At 36.6% G+C, this 17168-nt stretch overlaps 2 protein-coding genes across 3 annotated transcripts; both read right to left on the minus strand.

Annotated features, from left to right (window-relative positions):
- Window positions 1-948: 948 nt before the first annotated feature.
- Window positions 949-12766, minus strand: erlin2 (ER lipid raft associated 2). Of its 2 annotated transcripts, XM_057325446.1 has the most exons (13): window positions 12583-12766; window positions 12416-12451; window positions 11898-12002; window positions 11731-11812; window positions 11603-11649; window positions 11284-11345; window positions 10960-11085; window positions 9995-10068; window positions 9213-9271; window positions 8989-9080; window positions 8777-8866; window positions 3938-4017; window positions 949-3836 (listed from the first exon to the last, which is right to left on the minus strand). In XM_057325446.1, the coding sequence occupies exons 3-13, from the start codon at window positions 11999-12001 to the stop codon at window positions 3657-3659; spliced, it is 996 nt and encodes a 331-aa protein (XP_057181429.1). In that variant the 5' UTR covers window position 12002; window positions 12416-12451; window positions 12583-12766; the 3' UTR covers window positions 949-3656. The 2 variants fall into 2 exon arrangements, with proteins under 2 accessions (XP_057181429.1, XP_057181420.1); XM_057325437.1 differs by lacking the exon at window positions 12416-12451 and having other exon boundaries at window positions 12583-12765.
- A 787-nt stretch (window positions 12767-13553) lies between these two features.
- On the minus strand, window positions 13554-16033 carry fbp1b (fructose-1,6-bisphosphatase 1b). Its single transcript, XM_057322014.1, has 7 exons — window positions 15864-16033; window positions 15176-15338; window positions 14942-15034; window positions 14705-14845; window positions 14487-14624; window positions 14112-14231; window positions 13554-13920 (listed from the first exon to the last, which is right to left on the minus strand). The coding sequence occupies exons 1-7, from the start codon at window positions 16031-16033 to the stop codon at window positions 13732-13734; spliced, it is 1014 nt and encodes a 337-aa protein (XP_057177997.1). The 3' UTR covers window positions 13554-13731.
- Window positions 16034-17168: the final 1135 nt, after the last annotated feature.

Here is a 17168-nt window from a genome sequence, read left to right on the forward strand (position 1 = left end):
AATAATCTTCGAAGATACGAAGTATGCAATACTACAGTAGAGTATAGGTACTCAAGATTAATGTGAGACTTGCAGAAACTGCGTGTTACCCCATCTTTAATGCAATTTTAAGTTACACAGTTGCAATACTAATTAAAATTTCATTTTCTGCGTACTACACTGATGCTGTTTTTTAAACAGCACTGTAAAAACGAAAGTTTGTGCTGTCTTAATAGTTCAAATTGTGTCAACAATGATAGAAATCTCCCACTTCACCCCCACTTCAAACCATAGTAGTCCAAGCCCATTTTTGGGTAAAGTTTCCACATACAAAATCTGATCTAATAATCTTATTACTTTTTGTTTACCAAAGACATTTTATATGGCAGCATAAGGCATTTTTAATTTACTGGAATTGTTGTTGTGGTACTAAGTCTGCACTCCGTACCCTATGAAACAAAGCAGCAGCTGGTGTCATTATACTCACATTCGTCTTCAATGTCAATCCAGATGTTAACCAGATGGGAAAGGATTTCATTAAAAAGGTGTCAGCCCAGCAAATCAGCACTAGTAAATGCAATAAACGTTCACAGAAAATTAGGGAGGAACACTGTTCATTTTTTGCCTCAAGAAAATGTTGCCCCCTATGTTAAAAATACCTAAAATACCACAAGTCATCCTCTTTTAGGCATAAAAGAGATGCAGTTCTTAACTCTTAACAGACTTAATCTTATGTACTTGAAAATTTGTTTGTTGTTAAAAAAAGTGTTAAAATAAAATAAATCAGTAACAGAGTTGGAGATGCTAAAATATTTACAGATGACTAGCAAATATTTTCACAATATAATTAAAATTATCATTTGAAATATTAATGTGCATGTTTTGATATTGCCTTCCAAGACATCATCATAAAATAAAAAAATGCTTATGCCATTTTAAAACATCGTTCAAATATTAAATCTTGAGCTTTCAAATAATACATATTGGTATACATTTTATTTTACACTTAAAACAGACATTACTGCACACTTAACTAACACACAAGCGTATCACCAATGACGTTGGTCTTTCATGTACTGTTGATTCAGTACACTCTTGGTTCCTGAGAAAAATATGCGGAATGAAATGCATGCAAGGTGCATCAGAAAACAATTCCTTTTTAAATAATTCCCTTTGAATATATTCAGTAATGAAGCATCACACACACAAACACGCAACACAGTTAAAACAGTTATCAATCTCGATAACCAAAACTTCCAAAGTATTACACAATTTGCTGTGGTGTCAAATCAGTTTATATGAACAAAGCACCCCACACAACAGTCTACACATGTAGGTCTACACAAAACATGCACACAAGGAACTAGAATGCTAGACCAGTTACAATATGACTTTCATTTTATGAGGTATGCTGTTCATTTAATCATTTATAAAAGATCTTTCATTACAGATCTGCAGCTTTCAAGTCACCTTCTTTTATGACTGTAGACATGTACATACCTGACTGATTTTAAAGCATTTCTGCTCTGGAAATCTAAAGACTGCCATTCATTCCTACAAATGTTGACAAGCTTTTAATGCCCAGGAGGACAGTTATTGGGAGGTACAATATAAGAATAATAAAACATGTTTTCGATATACTAAATACACTCAACTTAAAAAAACAAAAACAATAAATGAAATAAATCCAATGGCCATGACATTTTTGTTCATATATTGCATAAAAGAGCTTTGGAGAAAATCTTAATTATAGAACACCATTTCAAACACAGCTCACTGACAACAAATATTTCGTCGCTGTCCTTACAAAACCTTGTCCAAATACTTACTTTTTAAATGATTCAACACTGTGTTGTCAAAGCTGACAAGCATTTTTAACACTGCATATCATAGGTTTAGTATAGATATTTGCAAAGGGTAACTAATAATAATAATAAATGGCAAAAAATAAAAATCACAAAATATGGAGATACAGGGTTTCAAAAGGACAGCAGTGATATGTAGAATACGTCTACGTATTCTATTATTAATACAAAGAGAATGAAGATTCCACTAGTGAGAAACATCCCACAGATTTTCTGTACTCTAAAGGTCAACATCAGTGAGCAGACAGACACAAAGAAACAATTCCAATCAAAATTAGAACTGAGATCACAGTACCAAAGGTAACAAAAGCTACAGCGTGCTATTGTTCTCATGTCATTGCTACATTAAAGGTCATTGAATCAACATCTTTTCACTGATGTTGAGATTTTTGACATTCTTGGAAAAAACGCAGAAGACAGAAACAAACGTAAGAATTCTTATCCCATAGTTTGTTTAGTGTTAAAGAGCTTTTACAGACCAAATGACATTTAGACCCATTAAACATAGGCAAGTCCCTGAGGTATAAGATCATTTAAGACACTAGGCTGGAAAGTTTCAACAGCTCCCCAAAATCTTGATAAATGTCGCAAGCACATTTATGAATCAACTTGATTTCATTTTATAAAATGTAATATACAGAGCAGTCAAATGTTTGGAAACGCTTGACTTAAAAGTTTCCAATGATTTAAAAAATATTTTAATCTCAAGACAAAATTTTATTGTATAGACAAAAATAAAATTGTGCCAACATAACAATTTCTTCATTAGAAAACAAACATTTTATTCGATTTTTTTAACGGATGACTTATAAACCAAATGACGGAAAAAAAGCAGCCAAAAAGAGCACTGAATAGATTGGGAACTCCTTCAATCAAAACTCTTTAAAAGGCTTCCCAGGTTAAAAGCTCAAGAAGCTGAATGCCAAAGAGAACTATTCTGCAAATTCTAGTCGAAGGGTGGCAACTTTGAAGATGCTGAAATTTAACATTTTTAGTCACAACATAATTCTGAATCACAAAGTTACAACTGTCCTACTCTATATAATTTTGATGAGTTTACTATTATTTTAAAACATGAAAAAAAAAACGGAATAAAGTTTTTCCAAAATTTAGACCGATGTTGTATAACTAAGGGACGTTCACACTATTGACGATAACTATAACTTTGAAGATAAATTGTTGAAATTAATAAATGTAAAAGAATAGTAGCATCCAAACCACAACTATAACAATGAAGATGGGATCGCCTTCAGAACAATTTGTTCCAGCTGATGAACAATAAAACAAAGTGCCAAAAGGTATCTGGTGCTGTGATCGGTTTCCTGAATGTTGTTTTGTTCATCCTAATGTCCACCTAATTTTTTCTCAAAGTGACTCCTCCCATCTCTTATACTGTAGTCTTCGTGACTGTAACACCAGTATAGTTATCAATATAGTTAAGGTTATAGTTTTTGTTATTGTCACAGTGCGAACGGCCCTTAAACATGATCAAATCTTTTGCTCTAAACATATCACACTTATAATCCATTTGGTTCAAAACACAAATTCTAACTAAACCACAATTTTCCTTTCATTCTGTCCAGATGTACTGCAAAATACTCCCTTACTATGTGTTAAGCACAGATACCAGGGTCTACTCAACACCTGTTAATCCGCAGTGTTATGTTTTACCCCACTGATGCAGTGCCATGTTAGTTTTACTGAAGTGAGCTCACAGTGTTCAGCTGCACCAATGCTGCATACCAACTGCCTATTACTCTTTGCTCTTTTATTACTAGTTTGTTTATTCTCTGTGATACAACGTTTATCTTATCATTCTAAGTCCAGTATCCCCTCTGACAGAGCATCTATGGCTTTGGCGGCACCTGAGGAGGAGCTTCCTGGTCCCGATTCCATAAACATGTGAGGGATCTCACTTCCAAAGTAAATCTTACTGTTAGCTGCTATTGCCTCATATTTCGTCAGCTGGAGATATTCAGGGGTCAGCTTCAGCTGCGACAAGACAGACGGGAATAAAAGAAAGAGTTAAAAATGTAGTATTTCACAGAAGGCTAAAAATTAAGTGTAATTTTAGGAATCCTGTGATGCTTTACCTTATTGGCCTCAGCTGTTCTCTGTGCAGTGTAGAACTCGGCGTCTGCTTTTGCCTTCTGTCTGGCGACGAAAGCGCTGTCTGTGACATCAGGGAGACAGATGGAGAGGAGGAGATGAATGAGAGAGCAAAATGAACGCCACAAAAACAGAAACATTAATCTGTTTTAGAGCAGGATTTCAATATTTCTCCTTTATAGGGCTTTCCCAGAAACTCTCCTTCAGAGGTGGGTGATGAACGATTGTCATTGCTTTTGTAAATTTAATGTCACTATGATTTTATTTTAACTATCCTATTTCACACTCATCATACCCGGACAGTTCACCCAAACTTCAACAATGACAAACCATAATCTTTTTCAACATCGTTTCCTCCTAATTTTCTCTTGTGTTCATAAATCAAAACCACATATGCAGCCACATTCCTGTTTAATGAACACTAAGGTAAATATCTTGGTTGCTCTACTCTCAAATGTCGTGTTTTTTTACAACCAGCATTCAAAACAAAGCCGATATTACCAATTGTGCGCAACCACCAAGTCAAAATCAGATTCACTGCCAGCTGGACAGATCAGAACAGAACAGCAGACATCCCGGTACAAGACAACACAATATATACATTACCAGGCCATTAAAAATAAAGTTGCAACAATCATTCATTGAGTAAACCTTGCACTGACCTAGTAGTCGTCCTATTACTACATTTAACAAATTCAGCTCTTTGTCCTGTTCACACACTCGCACAATATGCTTTAAAACGACATAATTTGTTATAATAAATAATGACATCCTATTATATAACCTATTATATAATAGCTTCTAGGTATATTGAGCAGACTTTGAAGTAATTGAGAACACATGTTTCTTAGAGTGAAACTCTTACTCAATCTTTCAAATTTTAGTTTTTGTCCAAAAAGACTGCATCTGTAATGGCTTGTTTTTATTGCACAGTCATACTGTATGTATTTCTTTCTATTAGAAACATTTCATAGTCCAAAGATCTCAAATGAAATAAGACACTAATCCTTTCAAACATAAAGTCTCAGGCTGCGCTCACACTGGGCTTCGATTACGTAGGTTTTCCCGTAAATCCCATAATAGACTTCTGTGAAAAGCAAATGATCCCAGACATTCAATCCCAGGGTTACACACTTGTGAGTTCATAGTTAGATCATAAAATTATTTTTCTTTGACCGGGAAGCTTACTAGCAAATAAGCAGCAGAAAGTTTGTTTAAGTTGTAGAAAGACGATAACAACAGTTGTGAGACAAACCAGGAGCTAGTAACATGAAGAATACGTTCAAGACCAAATCATTTTACGAGACTCAATATAGTCACAAATTACTGGAAATATCTGCCAGTCTGACTAAACAAATTCCCGTAAATCGCATCGTTGCAAAAATTAAAATAAAAAAATTGGGCTTATTAAGTCCGTCCACAGAAATCATGCTGACTCTTTCAGACACCACACCAATTTGAGAAATATGTTTTTTTGGTTTCCTCAAAACAACCGGAGACAAACCCGTCTAAGCTCAAGAGAGATCTAAGCTTCAGAGGTTCAGAAACTCCAAGAAAATGACAGCTTGCTGTTCCATGTCTGCATGTACAACTTATCAAAATGGATCAACCCAGCAATGGGTTAAAAAACCCAGCATTCGGTTAATTCATATCCCAACAGTTAGGTTTGTCCATTTTTGACTAAACACTGGGTTGAAAATAACCCAACATTTTTTAGTGTGTACTGTATGACATATTCTCATAATACAGTAGTGTCTGGAGTCAGTGATCCTCTTTTTCCATAACTACTGTATCATGTGTCATGCATATCCTGCCACATGAACAGATGGCAAGACATACTGTCATTCGTCACCTAGCCAGACAATGTATGAAACTGTAAGTGTTTAAAGATGGTTTAAATTGAAATTTCTCTTCACACCGAGAGAAGTGACAAACTACTTCAAGTCTTTTGTATCTGACTGCTCCTGTAATTTCTGTGAGGAGAGCTCTGCGTGTTGGTTTGGGAATCATGAAAATCATTACATAATGCAGTGGTTCTCAAACTTTTTCGTTGTAAGGCCCCCTTTGTGTAGAGTGCATCGCTTTGTGCCCCCCCAAATAAAGACTTAATCTTAGTAATCTTAAACTAAGAATTTTAATTAAACCAAAAACATATTCAGTTATACAATGCTGAAACATCAATTATTGTGGTTGGTGATCTTATTTTTCTGATGTTTAATAGCATAAAATCTATGAAAAATGTCTATATTTCACAAAATGCCATCAAATCTGTGGCCCCCCTGGATCCATTTTTGGGCCCCCAGTTTGAGAACCACTGATGTAATGAATGATGTAAGTTCAGCTGGTTTTAACTGTGCAATTGGCTTTATTATTGGGAAGCCCAGTTTGTATTTTGAGAGATCAATACTGTTTAATTGAATTTCCTAAGCGTGAATAAGCTATGGTTAAGATTTTGTTCCTGCTAGACAAACTGCTAGTGTCAGTTTAATACAGAGAAAACAGATGTTTTCTTAGTTAAATCCATATACAAATATAAAATTATGAGGTTATTTGTTCATTTTGCATTTTTTCTCTCACAATGCAGTTGATAAGACCTGACTTTATAGTGTTTGTCATTCTGAAAAAGAGCACAGCAAACTTACAAACCACAATGTTTACCACAAGAGTTTTGACTTACACATTTGTGATGAGCTTTTATTTACGGTTAAAATATTTCCTACTTAATATAATTTGTCATCTGCACTAACAGCTACAGTAGTGCGTCTACATACTAGTGGTACTTTCCCGACTTTCCTGTTTCCCTTCCTCCTACCCTGTATGATTTATAAAAAAAGACCAAAAACCTTATAAAAAGTAAATCTTTGATTGTCCTCATCTACACATTTGCCTATACATATATACACCTTTTTGAAGGGGATGTGCAATGGTGTTTCATGCATCTGACTTCATCACAATGTTAAACGTGCTGTCTTCTCATGCTTGATAAGGTCAACCTGTCAAAAACCGAGTTTGACGTATGACGTAATATTTCTGTGCTCGATACACTCCCCCAGCATTCGTATAGGTTTCGGAAAGTTTTTTTTTTAACATGAAAATCCGTTTCGTAACAACTTTTCTTAGTCCCTTATTGGACAATTCTCCCGGGAAAGCACTCCCATGCGTCAATCCGCCAGAGCCAGAAGAAAGAGCATACCCACACGTCAACCAAGGAGAGCGGGAGAATGAGCATGCACACACGTCAACCAGCTAGAGAGCACTGTGTTCACAATGTTCAGCTGTGTTCGTTTATTCAATGCATTTGGGTCATGAATGTTATATAAACGGTGGATATAGCGCTGGATTTGGAGATCGTTTGAAACTGATATATGGAGCCGTCCCAGCGCTAAAAGATGCTGGACATGAACCGCACGCGGTAAGTGAAATATGTCATATGTCTGTGTTTTGTTGGCAATGGGTGCGCACGTGCTTTAGTTCCGCCGCCCCAACCACCCCCCCACACGCGTGAAGGATCGTATGTTTTCGGAAATAACCACACAGCTGTCTGACTTTTATAAATGTGATCAAACTAAAGACATTCTGTAAGTACTCAAGATTAACATGAGATATGCAGAAACTGTCTGAGTTACGGCCACTTTAAGCATAGAGGCCAGTACAGTGGACAGCTACAGTATCTTTATAAAAAAATCTTTAAAAATCAATACATTTTTTGAATTTGTATATGTATAGATGAGAAAACAACACGCAAAATGTCGGCCCGTCACCCCACATATCTCAAGGAGGATTCATTATATGTTTTTACGTAAACGCCGGAAGCGAGTTAGCATTTTAGCACTTCCTGTTCCATCGCCCAAAGTCTATGTTTTTTTTTAAATGGGTTTTGGGTAAATCACCTGAAATAAGATCTGTGGTTAACAAAACCTCTAAATATTTTCATGTTTTATTATGACATAAAACACCATTTACAACCCGTTCATGATTTTTCAAGCTTTATTGTGTCTTAAAATGGCTGTTGCTAACAACTTGCTAAAAGTGACTACATCCTTTGGCAGGGACTTTTGACGTCATCGCAAAATATAAATCTCACAAATAATGTAACATGGACTCAAATGTCTAAAAACATGGATGGGGATTCATTCATGGAGTAATAACTTACCAGGGAACACGTTTTTAATAAAGTTTGAAAAAGTTGGTGGTGGTGACGTTGATATCGAGCGACTGTAGTGTACAGCCTCGTGTTAGCTTTATATTTCTGCCGGATATATTTCGCCTTCAAAATGAACAAATGTTGCATTACTCTGCAAAGATGATCTTGCTAGACAAAACATGCAAGTATCATAAACCTTATTTCATAAACCTTATAGCTTATTTTTTTAAATGATTTTCCAAAAGTCTATGGGAAAAATGCAAAGGCTTTCGGTCGAGAGAACCATTGCGACACTAACTTCCGGGCTGGCCTACAAAAATACATCATCTCTGCGGTACTCTATTGGTTCTGAGACACGAGAACCAATGAGATTTGTCCTTGGTGTGATGCCGGCGTGTCGCCATTTTGTGTGCAGTTTTCTCATGCATACATACTCTAATATGAATGTGATCTATCTTGGACAAAATTATGCTCAAAACATTAACCGTTTTTGCCAACAAACATATAATTTATAATTACAATAAATTATTAACCCCCATCTACTGTAACACTATCTAATGCAATTACCAAGAAGCTAAGGGAAACTTTTGCCGCATGTCTCTCATTTTTTAGTCAGCATGGGGGAAATTCCCCCGCGCTCTAGTTTCTTTCAGTCCAATGCAAACTCATAAAAACCCACCTTCAATTTCTGAAATCTTTTTCTCAGTTTCTTTCTCCATAACTTTCTGTCCAAACTTTATTTCAGCCACCTGAGCCACCTTCTCTGCCTCTGCACATGTAAGAAAAGGACAGAGCGCAATAAATTCATTTCAATGTGAGCAGTGACCTCATCAAAATCCAATCCACAGTCTAAAAGTCATGGACCTGAATACTACAAATATTCTTGTTCACCTATGACAGCCTTTTTCCTCTCAGTCTCCGCCTCCTTTTCTACCACCTTCTGTGTCTGAGCCGCAATGAGTAGCTTTGTCCTCTCGCTCTCCCTGAGAGACAAACAGAAACAGAAAAAAGGTGATCAATTTTAATGAATCAAGTTGATAAGCACTGCAAAAAATACCAAACTGCAGTGTTTAGACACACAACCAGATCATTAACAGGGCCATAAGCAAACTCACATTAGTTCATAGTTCCTGCGAATGCTTTCTGGAATGTTTGGTTTGGTAACACGGACCGCCTGCTTACGAGAAACAAGGAGAAAAATAATAAAGAGGATGTTTAAAACTATAGAAGCCACAGCAATTTTCCCACCAAGACCTTGTTACGCAACAACTTTGATGTGCGCAGTTACAGAACATCTTTTTTTGCTGGAGGGCCCGAGGGCAAAATCAAACAGCGGGAGCCAACACACAAATTGAAAGTAAGTAGTAAGTGGATGTGGTCAAATACTCCTTAAGTGACTCATCAGACATTAAGCAGACTGAAAAAAATATTCAGAATACTGAATCACGTTATCAGTGATCCCATTAATGAGTGGATGACTTATCAGCTCAATGTCAACTTGGGCAACAGTAATGATTCATAGAATTTACAGTAAATGTAGAAAAAACACACCGGCATTGTTCATTTTCTAATGAAAACATGCTAGGGTTCTTTGCCTTATTCTGTTAAAACTCTGGGCTTACACCACGGTATTTGATATAGGAAACTAAATCTTGCCAAGCCAAAGCTAAATAAAGCACGAGAAACCCTAAGCAAATACTAAAATAAGTTATAGAGTAGCTCAAAGGTACAACAAGATGTGCAATTCAGTACAAGTTTGAAGTAGTTTCATAAAATTATTGTTATTCCTAGTGAATTGTTTACCTTAGCCCTGCCTTGTGAGTAAAAGGCAAAATGTTATTTACAAGAACTGTTTATTGGAAGTGGAAAAAAGAATGAAATGCCAGAGAAACAGCACCTGAATAATGATTCCAGGTGCCATGCTGGTGAGATCTTCCTGCAGAGTGAGCTTTAAATTCTCATCTATTTGATCTAAAAGAAAAAAAAAACAAGAAGTTAATTTATCAGTGACGTTTGTACACACATACTTTAGTTTATACGTCATTTTCTCATCACAAATGTGCAACAACAAATTAACAGCAGCTGAGGAGCTATGCATGGCACAAATGTCAAGTGCGTTAACCCAAAGGGCACCACTAGAGGGCATCAAAACCGTTCGTATAAAATAGAATTAAACCATGTGCGTTTTATTTTATTTTACAGTAGACATTTAAAGCCACTACAAGACAATTTTATTTGTTTTTGCCAAAGGATTTCACCATACTGATAGCTCAAATGTTAAAATTTGGTGGTTTAAATATCTATCTGAGCTCTCAAAGTTTTTAAAGCACTTTATGCATGATTTTCCCATAGTCAGGTGCCACTTTCAGAACCGTCACGTTCATAAGAGCACATATTTCCCATAAATGGACATATTAAAATTAAAATATAATAACTTAATATTTTATGCTGTATGATGACTGAGGAGCCATTTCTTCTCCATTTGTTGAGTATTATTGCTTTTGGTTTGTGCATTTTAATTCATAGTAATCCCGCAAAGTATGGATCAAAAACATCCTTTCTTAGCATCCTTATCCTTTCTTATACATATTTATAGAAAACGTGTATAGACTGATATTTTTCTTATGTCTAGACTCGATCCACAATGGTTTAGAAAAATATAAACAGATGGTTCTCTGAGAGTGAAAATGTCACATCCATAACGCTGGAATTATCCTACAATGCAAAACTCTCAAAAATCATAATTGGATTTATAGCAAATGCAAACAAAGAGTTTTAGTAAAGGTTTTAATGCAAAAACTTAACAAGATCACCCAGTATAAAAACTATTCCTGCATCAGCCCATCAAAGCACAGTTCTTACCAAATAGACCTATGTAGACCTCTTGAAGTGAGTGCACACTACAGAACTGATTCAGCTCATGGTGAACTTTGTTGAAAATCAGGGCTTTGTCGTAGTCAGCCGTGAAATTTCTCACAATGCCATACACTGCAGCAGAGATGACGACAAGAGAGATATGAAAAGGACAAAAAACACATTTACAGTCAGTGCTGTCCTTTAACGTCACAGAGCCACTGTAAGCCCTGCCAAAAAGGGCGTTGGAGGGTTCTGTGGACAATGTTCCAGTGTATCCAGTAATGACTATTATTTATAACTCTCTAGTGTGCATTGTGCAAATAAATTTACCTGCAGAGGGAACAAGGTAGTTCACCACCTCAATGCGATCAAAGTAAATCATTACACCTCCACTGCGAGCCAAAAAGATGTTGCCATAAATGCATGAGCATGAAAATACATAAAACACAAATGAAGACATGTCTCCTTGACACTATCTCAAGTACATATGTTATGACATTTTGCTGTCTATAAATACAGGATTCAATATATGTAACTATTATGATTCTTTGTTCATATACAACTGACATTTGTTTAATTAATCATTTTGGACTGTGGTTAGTATCCGCATATGTCGACAGAAGTCTCATGCATGAACAATACACATTACCTTGTGCCACATGGTACATTCTTTACTTCATCTGTTTGCAGAGTTGTCTTTAGGAAGAGAGTGAAAATTATAAGATGACACAAAACTAATTCAGACACACTTAAACATGCTCTCAGTTAGTCTCTCACCTGTACAGACTTGAATGACGTGATGAAAGGCAGCATCAGATGAAACCCAGGACCACTGGTGCCAGTAAGCAGAGCTCCGCCCCTGAGAGAAGAGAGAGAGCCAACAAGCAACTTCATCTTGATTCTGCTTCAGGAAGCAGATTATAGGACAACCTTAAGAAACTGACCTGTAGTAAACACCCACGTGACCCTCTTCAATCTTATGAAGAGAAGAAAACACGGCAGCTGCTCCTAGCGCAAGGATCACAGAGGCAACTGCTCCTAAAGTCATCCTACAGGAAATACAAAAGAAATACATTAACATATCTATCACAGCGTCTATCACAAGTCATTCTTGTGGCTTTTGTATGTTTTCGTTGTTACGCGAGAATTCAAACAGATTGAGACAGCATGAGTGACTTTGCTGTTAAGAGGATTGGGCGAAGCATGCACAATGACGCGAAAGCAACTGTTTCATTTGCATGACTTTAAATGTAGTTAACCAGCATTAGATAGCGCAAAACACGTGTTAAAGGGTTTCGGCAACCAAGAACTCTGAATTAAACTAGAACACTGTTTAGTAGATTTTTCATATCGGAGAACAAACGTTGATGTATGAACAGAGTTAATATTACAATTTTAGCATTAAACTATTTTAGTGTCATAATTCCGAACCAGAACACATTTTAGTAGCTTCACTACTTACTAGTTCTCTGATACATGTGCAAGTCGACCTGCAAATCTAACCAAAAGAAAATATGACTAGCAGGCTTATTAAAATGTTCCATACAAACGAAAGGAATAAGATTATATCTAAACGATCGACTGCACCCCAGAACTATCACTTTGTGAATGAATGTGAATAAATGTTACCTAAGAAAGCCGTAACCTGATGTCCGGAGACACCTGCAACCAAAGGGAAAACACAGCGACGCTTTTTTGCGTCTGGCGTCATCAGAGGTCAAACAAAGACTATCGATGTTAACAAGACGATGCAAGTGCGTTAATATGAACAGAGAAACGCGCAATGCTCATTGCGGAAGCTCCATCGAAGTAAAGAGTAAAAACAGGCAATCGTCAAACGCTAAATAGTTACAGTTATCTGGGGGAGGGGCTCTATAAAGAGTCTTCTGAGCAACGTTTGTACATGCGCAGTAGCTAGAGCAACTTGGGAGTGCTTTAGCCGGATTTAAGATTAATAAGGACTACATTTACGGTAGAGTTGATGAAAGGTTTAATTGGTGGTTGGGAATATGTTGTTTCATTGTGGTCTTAGCGGGAGTTGTTAAAATATCTGTCTTTCACCCTTTAAGTAGATAAGACTCGGTCTTTTATGACTGAGATAGCCGCCCGGAAGCATAGCAAATATGGCTGCCGAGTGCGGAGTCTTTCCGTAATGGGTTTGACCCAACTTCATTCCGGCTCCTGGCACCACTAGATGGCGACAAATGTATTCCTACTGAAGAAAGATCTTGGCCGGGAGAAATGTTTTCGCTTTTATACAACAATGGTTAATTTGTCTAAGACTAGTTACACATACTCATTTAGCAGACACTTTTATACAAAAGGATTTATAGTGCATTCAATCTATTTTTTTGTTAGTTTGTGAACTAAATATCGTGAGTCGTGACAACATTTGACTTGTGACTTTAAACAGTTATTTCTGTATTTATGTAAATACAGACAATGCATGCATCTAAACTTATGTATAAATAAACCAATAAAACAATGTGAATTATTTAGTAATTTTGTTTTTATTATTTTTGTCAATCACTGAAAAAAGTATAACATTGAAATATTGTATTTTATACATCTAAACATCACAAATCACAAAACTTGGAACAGAAATGTACAAAATAAACCCAGCACAAACATTTATGAAAATAAAACTAGAAAACAAGCAAAAAACTTATACCCAATATATAGACACATGAAACGTCATGTCCTTGGGTTTCACTTAAGTTTTCACAGTGATACTGGCAGTAGTAGATGGCAAAAGATGGTCAACCTGCTGGTTGCATCTTATTTGGAATGTTTCTTGAAGATTGAGATATATTCCTGCACATCATTCGGAGAGCCCAGCACCACAGGAACCCTCTGGTGAATTGTGTCAGGTTTGACGTCCAGAACATTCATGGCTCCTGTTGTCGCCATACCTCCAGCCTGCTCCATGATGAAGGCCATGGGGTTGCACTCGTACAACAGCCTTAGCTAAAGCCCAGCCAACAAAAAAAGATGAAACCAGTGAGATGGCAGCCTAAAAATAAACTGTAAATGCCACAGCATGTAGAATGAAACGCGAATGACATTACCCAAGTCAGCCTTTATTCTTATCTGATACTATTCACAACAATTTGTTAGGCTAAATGTTCATTATAACAATTTTCTCATGCATTTCTCACCTTGCCCTTAGGGCTCTTGCAATTAGCAGGGTACAGGAAAATTCCGCCATAGACCAGTGTCCTGTGCACATCAGCAACCATAGAGCCCACATAGCGCCCTCCGTAGGGTGAACTTCCATCCTGCAGGTCAGAGAAAGAATGTAAACTGATAATCGGAGAAAATGTGTAATTTTCATTTTAGCACAGATTAAACTACTTCCTTCTAAAATGCAGAGATAACTACAAGTATTTTATTGCTGAGGTTATATACTTTCATATCTGTTATTGTATTTATTCAAGCATTAAAGCAAACACGTTTAATCCTATAGGCCCAAGCACACAATACTGTAGCTTATGTCTGTACTTCAGTGATATATGTTTATCTTAGTCTTTTACCTCTGGAAATTTCTTCTTTTGGAGATATTCCGTGACATCTGGATAAAAATACTGTGCATAGCCTTCATTCAGACTGTAGATCTTTCCCTTCTTTTTAATCTTCACATCTCTATCCACAAGCATAAACTCACCGATAGCCTAATAAGAGGAAGAGAAGAATACATTTTTTTTTGAGATACTAAAATGATTATAGGATATGAATGACTAGTATGACTTACAGGATCAAGCATAAAGCAGTTGACTCCTTGACCAGTGGAAAGAACCAGCATGGTAGCACTGCCATAAAGAGCATACCCTGCTGCCACTATGTTTCTGCCACTCTGCAGAGCATCCTTCTCTGACGGCTCATCATCAGTTTCCTGGAGATTACATATAAACAAACCTACACATTAGTCTTTTGATGAATGTAAAGAGATGAGATTTGCATGTACAGCAATGAATCCTAAAGACTGTACCTTTTTGTAGATTGCAAATATCGTTCCAATTGAAGCTAAGCAGTCAATGTTTGAGGAACCATCCAGAGGGTCAAAGCAAACCACATATTTGCCCTGGGAGAAAACAATTTACAGTAATGTATTGGTTTACAGTAAATACTGTATAACAGATCAAATGTGACAAGACAAAACAGATTTCAAAGACGCTGTTAAACGCTCTTTCTAGTGGAAAAACACACACACATACACGCTTACCCTTTTCTCTGGTTCTACAATAATGGCTTTTTCATCTTCCTCAGACACCAAAACACAGGAAGTGAAAGAGGACTTGATCATGTTTATAACCAGATCATTGGACAGGATGTCCAATTTTTTCACCTGGTCACCTGTTACATTTGTGCTTCCCGCAATTCCATATCTGAAGAAATTAAAGAGAGATTTTTAGGAGTGATTGTGACTGAAATGAAAGAGCTAAATCAATTCAAACTCGAGGTGATCGCCAGTTTGCTTTTATAACCATTCCTTTTACAACCTGACCTCTTAGGAAAGAGCCCAGCTAAGATATTGTACACTTTTCGCTGATTGAGAGAAAACTTTGCCCCCTATTTCAACAACAGACAAGGGTCTTGTTGCATCAATCTGCAAAGCTTGTTTGCATAGGAGTTGCAATGAGCAGCTAATAAATAAATACTGTCTCAAACAAAAGTTCAAGGCAATTTATTATTTCCAGTCAGATACAACATAGTGACTATGGTGTTTGCACATTAGATTTTTTCACAGCTTGATTTGATATAAATTATTATAGCACACAGTGTATACAATCTTTAAAAACAATAATCTAAAAAGATATACATAAAATAATAAGACACATCCTTCATAACCCTGTATGATGTCACACTTTCTTTAAAATTTGATTTGTCAATACACATATCCAGATACTTACAGATTGGCAATACCAGCTTTTCTGACAGCAGAGGAAATGGCTTTGATCGCTGTGCACATGGAGTTGAGGAGGGTTGTAAGTTCCCCTGTACCTTTGGCTTTTCTGCCCTCTTCCAAAACAAACCTGGTGAGGGTCACCACATTTGTATCAAATGCTCCCCTATCCGACATGATGACTGACTGTTGGAGCTTGCAACCTTCTCTGAGTTCCTGCAGTTTCGTGCCCGAGACAATGTGTTTGAATGTAGTGTAGATATTTGACTGGGTTCAAAGGGGGGAGTGAGATCAGTTTGGCCAATTGCAAGGTAGGGGTTGAAGGGAGGAGTGGATTTTTGCACATCTGGTGAATGGAGATCAGAGGCTGGACAAAGTCCGTAGAGTTTATCATAGTATTGCCCCTAAGAGTGAAAGAATAGTCAGTCATAACAGAGCTGATTGTATCACTTTATTTGTGATCGACTGTTAGACTTGTTGGAGTCTGATTTGATGTCTTGAACATATTACATCATTACGTTATTTATGTTGCATTATGCATACACAACAGAACAAAAATATGTTGTACTAGCATGCAACAGTGTATCTTGGTCTCACATTTTTTGCCATGCAAAAATATACAGAACACAGAATATTTGCAACATGCATTCGTCAATAAACGGTCAACACACATACAGTAGTTGTTATGGCTGACTAATGATTGATTGAAGGCAGTTCACAACAGTCAGCAGAAACTCTTTCTGTGCACGGTCTGTCCGTGATCAATGTGCGATCCAAAGGTCAAGGTTCGGGTTTACTTCAAGAGAATCAAAGGGGTATGACGTGCTTAATTCTGCTCAGGTACATTGAGTGGGTCAGTAGGGTTCTTACGCAAGTTTAAACCAAATCATGCAAGAGTGAATGTCTTTATAATTATTATTTTGTATTTTTATGTAATGTGTTTTTATGGTTAGAAATGGTAATGTAAAAAAAATGTTTATAATTATAATACAAATTATACAATACAACAACATGCAAAGCACCAATAAAAGCAATGAATATTGTGGTTAATAAATAATAATAAAGTAACTTGAAATAATGAATTATGCTGGATAAAAATCATGCAATTATCGGGGTCTAAGCAGGTTTGCTAAAATGGGGTACAGGGCCTGACCTGGACAATTTTAAAGAACAGATCCTGTGGATAATGTGGATTTAGCTGCTAACATACGAATAAAACTTTTTGTGAGATATTATGTCAAAACTTGTTTGGAGTGTTTGCCTCAATGTAAAACTACAGCCAATATCCCTTGAACTGAATCACAGATCACTT

The sequence above is a fragment of the Triplophysa rosa genome, linkage group LG2 (assembly GCF_024868665.1).
Source record: "Triplophysa rosa linkage group LG2, Trosa_1v2, whole genome shotgun sequence".
Taxonomy (NCBI): Eukaryota; Metazoa; Chordata; class Actinopteri; order Cypriniformes; family Nemacheilidae; genus Triplophysa; species Triplophysa rosa.